Source organism: Oncorhynchus mykiss, chromosome 11 (genome assembly GCF_013265735.2).
Source record: "Oncorhynchus mykiss isolate Arlee chromosome 11, USDA_OmykA_1.1, whole genome shotgun sequence".
Classification (NCBI taxonomy): domain Eukaryota; kingdom Metazoa; phylum Chordata; class Actinopteri; order Salmoniformes; family Salmonidae; genus Oncorhynchus; species Oncorhynchus mykiss.
The window spans coordinates 19,297,555-19,310,794 of NC_048575.1; the positions used below are offsets into that span (position 1 = coordinate 19,297,555).

Consider the following 13,240-nt stretch of genomic DNA (forward strand, 5'->3'; position numbering starts at 1 on the left):
TAACCCAAATAGCACTTTAACAGTAATCCAAATGCAATCTATAAGTATCTACACCAGATACATTTACACAAGAAACTAAGAATGATATGTACAGCAGTAGATATTAGTGAGCAAAGTCAAGAATCCAGTATATAAATATGTGGTGTCTAAAAACGGTGTGAAATACAACATGCAGTAGTATAAATATTAAAATGATCTATGTCAGTGAGTGTTCATCACCTGGTAGTTAAGACGTGAAGTGGTGGCTGTTCAACAGTCTGATGGCCTGGTAATAGAAGCTGTTCAACCGTCGTATGCCTTACATTGCGTTGCAGTGCGTTCTGAGTAGTCCAGACGCTGGCTTTATCCAACGTATCCGTCAAACTGTATGTGTAGAAGGCTTTACAGAAATGGCAGCAAAAGGTGAATGTTGAACTTTTGTTGCACACATCCAGATGATGCTGCGTCCCATTTTGCGCAATGACACTAGGTGTGATGGAGGCATTAGCCCTGTCCACTGCTGCCGCTCTGCAGTGAGGTATTCTTGGGGGCAAGGCCTGCAGGTAACTTGGACTTGGTTGCGCTCTCTTGCTCAGACGTTGCATGCATCAACCAATGGTTGTGTGCCAGGTCATGGACTCTGGCATCAACTGACATATTGTTATATATGTGGTTAGCTGATACTTAAAATACCTATTCAGGCGCTGTAATATCTGGCAGGTGTCAGAAACCCCTGGGCAGAGGAATGCACCCCTTATTTGACCGGAGAGGTGCCAGCGGGAGCACACTGTATGTCCCAATAATATCTAATTTACCCTGAAGTGTAGGCCTAACCTCGTTCACTAACCTACTTTCCACAAATCTAAAAGCATTGGAATGGTGGAGGCGTGGGCAAGTAGCAGTTTCCACCATATTTCCTATACCATACATTTCCTTTCAAATCAGTGAACAAGTGCACACATTGTGAGGAATGACATACTTCGGACATAGACCCTAGGTAGCGAGTCCATTAGGCTATTACAGCGCTTTCTGTAATAGACGGGACTGGAAAGTGAAAGCTATTGGAGTCAGTGACGGAAGTTAAGTATATTGTCATGCTGGCCAAGCAGGGAGATTGATAGATAAACAAGCCCGGCTAGTTATTATAGGCTTATTATAGCTAGAAAATAAAGGGATTTATTTCAGTAAGAAACACTACAACGCATGAACATTTTACTGCTGTATGGAAAACGCAACAACGCAGCCAGAGTGGTGGGAGTGGCACCTTTTTGTGAATATGAACCAAGAATGGTAGCCTACATACAAATGGTAGGTAACATAATAGGCTACTGTATAGTCTAGCCGAAGTTCAGTTGACTCACAGAATTATAAATACCATAACTCACTGGGAACTGACTTCAATTCAACGAAGTAAAACACATATTTCAGATATGGAAATATCTGAAAGTTAACCTACCACCATCAATTTGTTTTCAGTTTGGACATTGGTTTGATATTCGGAGTTTGCTTGTCAATGTCCTTGGATGGTTAGTGATTTGCCTCGAATCTGATGATAATAGAGTAAGGTACAGCCTTTGTTTTGTCCGTTCCGTTTTAAAAAGTGACTTTAGATTGGGCCATATTATGCACACGCAGCTAAGGGACCGTCTTAAAAGTTCAATTAGCAGAACCTGGTGTTAACAGAAAATACTTTTTTTTGCCGCAGTTAAATAATATTGAGATCTCAAGCCACCTTTGTTTTTTCCACACAACAATTACATTTTTAAATTGTATGTTTATTTTTCATGAATTGCAAAAATGAGAGTTCCAAAAATATAAATAGAACTATGATCGTTCTCTCGAACGCAGCCTACGCAGCCTACTTGCATAACCTACAGAGCTAAAATCACTTGTAGCAAAATCCCTTTCATAAAAGAGGTAAAGGAATCACTGAATCTTTAAAAGTGGTTAACACCGCACGCCTGTAGATCTGTAACTCAAATAGAAAGGAAGGTATTAAAAAAGTTTGAACTATCACAAGAAATATGCCTATAAAATCAGGGAAGAGGTGAACTGTAAATATCATTAATGTAACATGGATGAGGGGAGTCAGTCACTTCACATTGTGGTTTTCCATCTCCATTTCACCTGGATAGGATGCTTTTGAAAAGTATCCCTGTAAATGGGTCAAATATAGCACTAGAGTTAACTAATAAAAATGTTGGGCCCTTCAGCAACTGAGGGCCCAATGCAGTGTGTGCAGGGCCATTACCAGAGTTTGAGTTTTAGTGAGGTCAGGAAAGTTGAAGCTCATTTACTGCATTTCTATACAACAACAAAAAAACTGCTGTAGGTTCATTCCCCTTAGTGGAACTACAAACACACAGCCTATTAGCTATACAATTATAATGATATACACCTGAAAGGACGGAAATATAATACATTATTAACTCTGACATGTAGCATCAGCGACGAAACTAAGACGTATGACATTTTTAAACGGTATTGTTTGTATGTTGATAGCATGTTAATGTTGGCCTATAGGGAAGATAGGCCATGTGGGATGTTCATATTGAAACATATCTTATTTAAGTTCCTAACTATTGCAGAAACGTTAAAGGGGTCTGTCTAGTATTACTTAGCCAGCTAGAAAGATAAAGTAAGATGCCAGGAGAATGCTACCTGCCCAAATGCATAGTGTCAACTAAAGTTTGGTGAAGGAGGAATAATGGTCTGGGGCTGTGTTTCTGGGTTCAGGCTAGGCCCCTTAGTTTCAGTGAAGGGTAATCTTAACGCTACAGCATACAATGACATTGTAGACGATTCTGTGCTTTCAACTTTGTGGCAAGTTTGGGGAAGGTCCTTTCATCTTTCAGCATGATAATGCCCTGGTGCTCAAAGCGAGGTCCATACAGAAATGGTTTGTTGAGATCACTGTGGAAGAACTTGACTGGCCTGCACAGAGCCCTGACCTCAACCCCATTGAACACCTTTGGGATGAATTGGAACACCGACTGCGAGCCAGGCCTAATCGCCAAACATCAGTGCCTGACCTCACTAATGCTCTTGTGTCTGAATGGAAGCAAGTCCTCACAGCAATGTTCCAACATCTAGTGGAAAGTCTTCCCAGAAGAGAGGAGGCTGTTATAGCAGAAAAGGGGGGACCAACTCCTTATTAATGCCCATGATTTTGGAATGAGATGTTCGACGAGCAGGTGCCCACATACTTTTGGTCATTTGGTGTGTGTGTGTGTGTGTGTGTGTGTGTGTGTGTGTGTGTATGTGTGTGTGTGTGTGTGTGTGTGTGTGTGTGTGTGTGTGTGTGTTGCTGCTGCTAACTGAATTGTATGCTTTAGTCAGAGTTAAATTTTAGAAATTACGGGGGTGTAAATTGGAGCCATCAATCAAAGCAGACATTTATATGTACAGGACTTCTGAGCGCAATGTTGGCAAGCAAAATACACTTCTCAAAATCAAGACACCAGGCTGATTGGATATTGAAATGGACTCTGGAAATTACCGATTATTTCTTTCAAACTTAATCTAATTTTAATGACATCATGGTGTGACACACACACACATCTACAGAATGGAGTGGACTTGAGTCGGTCATGATCATGTGATGAGGTAGCCCCGCCTGCGAACTTCAAAACCAGTGTCTGCCTTCATCCTAAAAGGGAATTACCTATTGGTCTAACAGTCTAGGATGTTGGTTGCTCCTGTAGGAGATCTAGGTTCATATCCTGTGTTACACGTACAATGTATTCTGAAAATATTCAGACCCATTTACTTTTTCCACATTTTGTTACGTTAGTTTTATTCTAAAATTGACAAAATTGTTTTTTCCCCTCGTCAATCTACACACAATACCCCATGATGACAAAGCAAAAACAGGTTTGTAGACATTTTTGCAAATGTATGAAATAAACTGAAATATCACATTTACAGTACTCCCTTTACTCAGTACTTTTTTGAAGCACCTTTGGCAGTGATTACAGCCTCGAGTCTTCTTGGGTATGTCGCTACAAGCTTGACAGACCTGTATTTAGGGAGTTTCTGATATTCTTCTCTGCAGGTCTCTCTCTGTTCTTATCGGGTTCAAGTCCAGGCTCTGGCTGGGCCACTCAAGGACATTCAGAGACTTTTCCCGAAGCCACTCCTGCGTAGTCTTGGCTGTGTGCTTGGGGTTGTTGTCCTTTTGGAAGGTGAACCGTCACCCCAGTCTGGGGTTCTGAGCACTCTGGAGCAGGTTTTCATCAAGGATTTCTCTTCTTTGCCCCGTTCATCTTTCCCTCGATCCTGACTAGTCTCCCAGTCCCTGCAGCTGAAAAACATCCCCACAGCATGATGCTACCACCACCATGCTTCATCATAGGGATGGTGCCAGGTTTCCTCCAGACGTGACGCTTGGCATTCAAGCCAAAGAGTTCAATATTGGTTCCATCAGATCAAATAATCTTTTTTCTCATGTTCTGAGAGCCTTTAGGTGCCTTTTGGCAAACTCTAAGCAAGCTGTCATGTGCCTTTTACTGAGGAGTAAAAGGCCTGATTGGTGGAGTGCTGCAGAGATGGTTGTCATTCTGGAAGGTTCTCCCGTCTCCACAGAGGAACTCTAGAGCTTTGTCAGTGTGACCATTGGGTCACCTCCCTGACCAAGGCCCTTCTCCCCCGATTGCTCAGTTTGGCCGGGTGGCCAGCTCTAGGAAGAGTCTTGGTGGTTCCAAACTTCTTCCATTTAAGAATGATGGAGGCCACTGTGTTCTCGGGGACCTTCAATGCTGCAGAAATGTTTTGGTACTCTTCCCCTCTTCGACACAATCCTGTCTCGGAGCTCTACAGACAATTCCTTCAACCTCATGGTTTGGATTCTGCTCTGACATGCACTGTCAGCTGTGAGATTTGATATAGACAGGTGTGTCTTTCCAAATCATGTCCAATCATTTGAATTTACCACAGGTGTACTCCAATCAAGTTGTAGAAACATCTCAAGGATGATCAATGGAAACAGAATGAGCTCAATTTTGAGTCTCAGCAAAGGGTCTGAATACTGATGTAAATTAGTTTTTTCTGTTTGAAAGAATTAATACATCTTCTAAAATTTCAAAAAAACTTTTTTAACTTTGTCATTATGGAGTATTGTGTGTAGATTGATTGGAATATGTTTCCATTTAATCCATTTTAGAATAAGGCTGTAACATAACAAGATGTGGAAAAAGTCCAGGGGTATGAATACTTTCCGAATTCACTGTATATTCACATGTTTATAATATAAAACCTAATTCAATTGCTTCATGTAAATGACTTCAGTGATATTTTTACAAGCAAGGACTTGATAAGCTACTGAAACATTTTAGCAGTCTTTGAAACCATATTGGTTTAATGGCCATCAGAATGAGTAAGAAAATCGGATTTAATGAACAGAATCGCATGAATCAATTAATAATGTGCAATTTCACAGTTGAAGGACATAACTGCCTCTGAAGCCACGCTGGCAAATATATTAAGTCAATATAAGCAGCTGTGTGTGTTTGTGTGTGTGTGTGTGTGTGTGTGTGTGTGTGTGTGTGTGTGTGTTTGCACGTTTGGCTCTCATCTGTCTGTATGCCTCGCATGGTTCCAAACCAAAAATGTAATTATTAGAACGATGGCTCGTGTAATCAGAAGAGTCAAATATTTCTGAATACCCACAGCTGGTGGAATCATTTTTATAAACATTTGTCTTTGAAATTTGATAGTGTAATACTCTCTTACGGACCAAATGAGCCAAGTGAAGGAGACAGAAAATGAAGCTTTAGCGAGTCTGTAGTCTTTCTTATGAAGTTTATTTATTTGCTATTCCTCCCCTCTCTCGGTGTCTGATCCTCTTGAATACACTAGCTGTGTGTTGACCATGGCTGTGTGCCAGGGCAGAATAGAATGTTCTCTCCATCCAGTCCTTGGTTACAATAGCTTCTCAGGAATAATTGCCTCTCGGAATCCATCACCTTCCCGTTAGAAAACAAAAGTTTGGAACTGTGTTTTTTTTGCAACATTTCTGTTTTATCCTCATTTATCATTATGAAATGACATGATTTTGACCTTAAACTTCCATGAAAATGGTTTGCCATCCACTTTCCCCTCTCCATTCCCTAGGTGACTAGTGTCAGTTTCCCCCAGGTTGGAACATCTTATTGCAGGTCTGAAGTTTTTTTTTGCTGAGATCATCAGTGTGACAGGGGCACACTGTTTAAAATCAGCTGTGTGGGTGTCTGTGGGCTCTCTTCTCTGTCCAAGACCATTTTACCTTTTTGAGGGTGTGTTTGTGCATGCAGTGGCACACTGTCAGTGGTGGAAAAAGTACCCAATTGTCATACTTGAGTAAAAGTAAAGATGTCTCATTAGAAAATTACTCAAGGAGGTCTCTCGAGTGGTACAGTGTTGCAGTGTCACTACAGCCTGGGGTTTGATCCCAGGCTGTGTGATTACCGGCTGTGGCTGGGAGTCCCATAAGGCAGCGCACAATTGGCCCAGTGTCATCCGGGTTAGGGGAGGGTTGCAGGGGGGGGGGCTTTACTTGGCTCATCATGCTCTAGCGACTCCTTGTGGCGGACCGGGCGCCTCCTGGCTGACTTCAGTCATCAGTTGAACGTGTAACCTCCGACACATTGGTGCAGCTAGCTTCCCGGTTAATCGAGCAGGTGTTAAGAAGCACCACTTGGCGGGTCATGTTTCGGAGGATGCATGACTCAACCTTCGCCTCTCCCGAGCCAGTTGGGGAGTTGCAGCGATGAGACAAGATTATAATCACGAAATTGGGGAGTAAGAAAAAAAAAATTATATATATATATATATATATATATATATATATATATATATATATATATATATACGAAAAGTGGGTAAGAAATTATATATATATATATATATATATATATATATATATATACACAATACAAAAGTTTGGACTTTTTTCCCCTTCATTTGACCATTTTCTACATTGTAGGATAATAGTGAATACATCAAAACTATGAAATAACACATATGGAATCATGTAGTAACCAAAAAAGTGTTAAACAAATCAAAATATATATTATATTTAAGATTCTTCAAAGTAGCCACTTGATGACAGCTTTGCACACTTGGCATTCTCTTGGCATTCTCTCCACCAGCTTCATGATGTAGTCACCTGGAGTGCTTTTCCAACAGTCTTGAAGTTATTTATACATATGCTGAGCACTTGCCGGCTGCATTTCCTTCATTCTGTGGTCCATCTCATCCCAAACCATCTCAATTGGGTTGAGATCGGGTGATTGTGGAGGACAGGTCAACTGATGCAGCACTCCATCACTCTCTTTCTTGGTCAAATAGCCCTTACACAGCCTGGAGGTGTGTTTTGGGTCGTTGTATTGTTGAAAAACAAATAACAGTTCCACTAAGTGCAAACCAGATGGGGTGGTGTATTGCTGCAGAATGCTGTGGTAGCCATGCTGGTTAAGTGTGCCTAAATCACCAACAGTGTCACCAGCAAAGCACCCCCACACATCACACCTCCTCCTCCATGCTTCACGGCTGGAACCACACATGCGGAGATCAACCGTTCACCTACTCTGCGTCTCACAAAGACATGCCGGTTCGAACCAAAAATCTCCAATTTTCGGACCAGAGGACAGATTTCCACTGATTTCTTGTGTTTCTTGGCCAAAGCAAGTCTCTTCTTATTATTGGATTCCTTTAGTAGTGGTTTCTTTGCAGCAATTCGGCCATGAAGGCCTGATTCACGCAGTCTCCTCTGAACAGTTGATGTTGAGATGTATCTGTTACTTGAACTCTGTGAAGCATTTATTTGGGCTGTAAGCTGAAGTGCAGTTAATTGCCAATGTCTGAGACTGGTAAATCTACAGAACGTATCCTCTGCAGTAGAGGTAACCCTGGGTCTTCCATTCCTGTGACGGACCTCATGAGAGCCAGTTTCTTCATAGCGCTTGATGGTTTTTGTGACGGCACTTGAGGAAACTTTCAAAGTTCTTGAAATGTCTTAAAGTAATGATGGACTGTCGTTTCTCTTTGCTTATTTGAGCTGTTCTTGCCATAATATAGACTTGGTCTTTTACCAAATAGGGCTATCTTCTGTATACCAACCTTACCTTGTCACAACGCAACTGATTGGCTCAAATGGATTAAGAAGGAAAGAAATTCCATAAATTAACTTTTAACAAGGCACACCTGTTAATTGAAATGCATTCCAGGTGACCTCCTCATGAAGCTGGTTGAGAGAATGCCAAGAGTGTGCAAAGCTGTCATCAAGGCAAAAGGTGTGGTATGTGGTATTATTCCATATGTGTTATTTCATAGTTTTGATGTCTTCACTATTGTAGAATATTTGTGGAAAAAAGTACAAATAAACAAAAATCATGGAATGAGTAGGTGTGTCCAAACATTTGACTGGTACTGTATATAAAATGTTTTTTTTAGAAGGATTCAGGAGCCTGTGCTCAGTGAGTGTAGACAGCCTGCTGCCACTCTGACAATCGTCAGGTGGGCCCCCTACCTCCTCTCCTCCCCCATGGGGGTAACTGGGGGGCCCTGCTTTGTTTGGGTAACTGATTAATCATAAATTAAACTGCATAATAAATAAATGTAACTGGCCAATTGTGTGAGTCAGTGGCTGGGCTAAAACCCATAGGGGCCCAATAGTTTATTACTGTTTTTTTTTATCTAACCACAGGAGCCAACTCGCAATGTTCAAAATACACCAGAGAGAATAATATATATATATATTTAAAACTAAGCCCAAGGCCTATGATTTCTTAATCCGGTCCGGAACACGGTATAATCGGTCTGTATTTTCGCTGTTGACTACTGCCAGACCAGAGGTCCGAGATGTCTCGCAATGGCACTCACCTGGATCGGTAAAGTATGAGTAGATCAAGATAAATCAAAATAATATTTAGCATGAGCCATGTGTCTGTAACTACTGTGGATAATGCTAAGACTGTTGTATACTTACACCTCTCTCTTTCCCTCTCTCTGTCTGTCTTTCTCTCTCACACACACAGAATATTCTTGGCATCTCTGTCTTTTCTCTCATGCTGCTACCTCTGGTGTTGTCTTGCGACAGCAACAGGACTATGAGAGAGATCGCTGAGGACTACGAGACTGTCATCTACCCGCTTCTTCAGAACCTTGTAAGTACCATGACGGACAAGGGGTTTTCCTGTTGCCATGGAGATCTCAGAATTGACTTTAAAATGGAGCTCTCTGCTTTCACTCATAGGAGAACAACATCACGGAATCGTTAAAAGTGGTTAATAAAACCTGCACGGAGAAGGAAATCGCTGAATGTGAGAAGGATAAAGTGAGTATTTACAATATTATGAACAAACTTCTTTCCAGTGGTGTAAAGTGCTTAAGTAAAAATACTTTAAAGCACTACTTAAGTAGTTTTCTGGAGTACCTGTACTTTACTATTTCTATTTTGGACTACTTCTACTTTACTATATTCTTTAAGAAAATATTATAATTTTTACTCCATACATTTTCCTTGACACCCAAAAGTACTAGACACATTTTGAATGCTTAGCAGGACAGGAGAATTGTCCAATTCAGGCAATAATCAACAGAACATTCCTGGTCATCCCTACTGCCTCTGATCTGGTGGACTTACTAAATACACATGCATCCTTTGTAAATCATGTCTGAATGTTGGCATGTGCCCCTGGCTATCCATAAATTTAAAAAACAAGAATGTAATGATGTACGCTGAGAGTCGGGAAGCAAGTTCAGGGAGTGCTTCAATAAATAAATTAAACAAACACGTAACACAAACAACAGACCCAGGAACAGAAACATTGACAACTGGGGAAGAAGTCAAAGGGAGTGACTTATAAAGGGCAGGTAATCAAGGAGGTTATGGAGTCCAGGTGAGTGTCATTATGCGCAGATGCGTGTAACGATGGTGACAGGTGTGAGATATAACAAGCAGCCTGGTGACCTAGAGGCCGGAGAGGGAGCACACATGACAAAGAAATTGGTGCGTCTGGTTTGCTTAATATAAGGAATTTTGAAATTATTTATACTTTTGGTGCTTAAGTATATTTTAGCAATTAAATTTACTTCTGATATTTAAGTATGTTTTAAACCAAATACTTGTAGACTTTTACTGGGTGAATTTCACTTTTACTGGAGTCATTTTCTATTAAAGTATCTTCATTTTTTCACCACTGCTTCCTTCCATCTTTTCATCCCTCGCTCCTTTTCTCATCTCTCACCTGTCCAAAGATCAACCCCAGGGCAATGGTCCTGCTATTTTAGATTAGGAACTGCATCACCAGAGTAGACAACCAACACAGAACGTTGACTTGAATGGGAATGTCCACTGTAGTCCATCTAATTCTCCAGATGACTCTGATCATTGTTTTGTAGGAGAGACAGTTCATCCACAACATGCTGTGTAGCCATACCAGACTCATCAGGCTCTATAAGCTAGAGAGGCTCAAGAGAGACATCCTGTGCTCACTGGGCCGCCACTGTCCTAGAAAACAGGTGAGATCCATTCATTAGTAGTTAGCCAACTACACTACATGTACAGTACGTCTTTCTTACAAATGTTGAGATACTCTTTTTATACCTAATCGCTGTATTATTACTGCCCATAGATATTGATTGACCATATTATTATTATTATTGAGTTGTCAATGTTCCCTTTTCTCAACATCCAGAGGAGTTCACAAGGACAGAGCGCACACCATCAGAATAGAAAGAAGTCAGGAGGAGAAAGGGAGGAGGAAAACAAGAAAACTGAGGAGAACAGAGGGACCATGGAGGAAGGAGGGGAGAGGGTGGACAGTGGGAAACAGCAGAGACCAGATAAATGGGAGGGAAGGAGGAGCACAGAGGCGATGGAGCGGAGGAGGAGACGGTGTGGACAGAAGGTGTTTGTGGACAGCTTGAACGGGTGCTACATGTCCCTGGCTGAAAGATATGGAGGCCTGACATGAGAGGAGAGACGTGGCCCGGAGCTAACCGCACCAAGAACCAACAAACTTACTGTAAAGTGTATAGTTACTGTAAAGAAAACAATGATACCATACGTCCTGTAAAGTAGTATCGTCTTGCCAGACACTTACTTAGAATAAAAGTGTCTGCTAAATATTAATCCTATTATAATAGACAAAGGCGAAAATCTCTGTGGTACCCAACAAAGTGTGAGGTGTTCTATGGCGATGATGAAACTAGTGTCGTAATGATAAGTCTGTGGCACAGTGCAATTATGCTAAAGCAAACAAACAAAGATGATTGAATGCTTGTGTACAAATGAAGTGCACTTTTGAGTAGAGAGACTTGTAGCTCATGATGTCCCTCTTTCTGCTGCAGTGAGTGGTATTGGGCAGTGAGCCTGGCCTCAGGTGTGTGACAGCGTTGCGTTATTATTATAGAATGGCAGTTTGAAAGCCTATTACGCCAAGGATGTTTGCTTTCAAGTCGGTGTCTTAACTGAAATCCACATTGGGCTACTAAAAACCTTCCCCAAAAGCTTCCTGTGAAATTCAACCAACGCCTTTCGCACAAGCCCTTATTTGATGAATGAAACTCATCTTGACCTGATTTCAATCTTTGTAGAGTAGTTTTCCAAGCATAAGGCACCATGATATCCTATGTTGTCTTATTGTAACTGTAGCATTGGTTTTAGTACTATTTATTTATATTCTGAAATCATATTGACTCAAGTGTTAACTGTACCCCTGTAATCATTTTATTGTGTAGCACTTAAATTATCCCCTTCATGTGTCAGTGCAAAATAAGAAGTTTTGATGTTGATGTGATCCTTAGGCCACTATAACTCTACATTAATAGAGTTTAAACTGCCATTGTGGTTTTGCCTGGGTGCCAGTCTGTTTCTGCTGTTGCCATATAACACTTTCAAAGCCTGGGGAAGAAGGAGAATATGTGCATTAATTACTCTGATCCTTATAATGTGACAAAGTGGTAGTTGTACATGCTAGCATGATTAATTGTGCATTTATATTGTAACATTTTATTTTGTTTAGTGTTTTGTTGCTCAAGTATTTGATGAATAGTGTCTTATGTTGCATTCATAACCAAGTGGGAAGGTGGTAATTACTTGTTGTGAAGTCGTATTGAGTTGGATGCATTCACATGCTTTGAACTCGTTGAGAAAGCTGCGTCAAACCAGAAACTGAAAGTATAGCTATCATGCTTAAACAAATGATAGTCTTCAAAAACAATACGAATAGATTGTTTCTTGTTGCATTTAACTGTTGAAAATGCCGTTAGAGGTCATTTCCTTAATAGGTGAATTCAGCATGTGGGAGAAGTGGTAGCTCAGGGATCATAGACGAGTTTCCCACTAGTAATTGCGAGTTGGAAGGGCATTCCAGGGGATTTTTCCCAGTCGTATAGTCCTATGTACGAATTTATGAGGTCTTATATAAAGAGCTTCAAAATAAAAAACAAAACAACCAATACATCATGAGTAGCTTAGCTAAAGTAAAGGTCAACTAATAGAGGTCAAGTCTTTGAGTGCATGTATCCTCCAAAGATGGAGAGGGGCTACTCTAGAGGGCTACTCTGGGAAACAGCCTAAGTCATGTAGCTACTGGACTTCTCCCTCACAATGTATGGCACCCACTTGGGTGAACCCCCAGCAGGTCTAGGCATCAGTCGTCCTCATTATGAGCCCTTTGCCTCAGCACTCCAATTCCTCTCAAGTGTGAGGTGACTCTTCAATTGATGTTTTCAAACTCCAAAGATCAGGAACCAGCAGCCAGGTGAAACAAAGAATCTGGTACAATGTCTAGATGCATCATTCAAACAAAAACAATGTGCCAGCTAACTAGCTAGCCAAGCCAAAAAGAGCGGACCTGCCAGTCCATCTTCAAATCTGTGGGTTAAAACCCCCATGGATATGCAATAAAACTCAATGTTATAAAAAAAACAGCTGATAAAAAAATATATATTTAAAACACTTACAAATGATGAAATATGTTCATATTTACAGGATCTCTCTGCTTAGGTTGCTACTGGGGCGCTATGGAAACTATAGAACTAATAATAAGCCCATTTGGGCTGGTCACCAAATGGTGTATGACATGGAAAACAAAAAGAAAACAAACAGATATCAGGCTGATTGTGTTATCCATGTGCTGTATGCTATGTGTTATACTCTACCAAGGACTGTAAATATATTTTTATATTCAACTGCAAATATATTTTATATTCAACTGCAAATACCTTTTATGGTGTATTCCTTCTTTAAAGACCAACTAACCCGCAACTTAAGGGA

At 40.8% G+C, this 13,240-nt stretch overlaps 1 protein-coding gene across 1 annotated transcript; it reads left to right on the top strand.

The window, feature by feature from the left end:
• Positions 1–1,024: 1,024 nt before the first annotated feature.
• LOC110535436 lies at positions 1,025–13,178 on the top strand. Its single transcript, XM_021620425.2, has 5 exons — positions 1,025–1,287; positions 8,994–9,122; positions 9,212–9,292; positions 10,360–10,479; positions 10,656–13,178. The coding sequence occupies exons 1-5, from the start codon at positions 1,183–1,185 to the stop codon at positions 10,932–10,934; spliced, it is 714 nt and encodes a 237-aa protein (XP_021476100.2). The 5' UTR covers positions 1,025–1,182; the 3' UTR covers positions 10,935–13,178.
• Positions 13,179–13,240: the final 62 nt, after the last annotated feature.

Bases quoted from the DNA above. Each gene is read 5' to 3' on its own strand.
- LOC110535436 (XM_021620425.2), top strand. From the start codon at position 1,183: ATGAACATTTTACTGCTGTATGGAAAACGCAACAACGCAGCCAGAGTG. The intron at 1,288-8,993 runs GTAGGTAACATA...TCACACACACAG, and splicing joins TGGTAGCCTACATACAAATG to AATATTCTTGGCATCTCTGT. The intron at 9,123-9,211 runs GTAAGTACCATG...TTTCACTCATAG, and splicing joins ACCCGCTTCTTCAGAACCTT to GAGAACAACATCACGGAATC.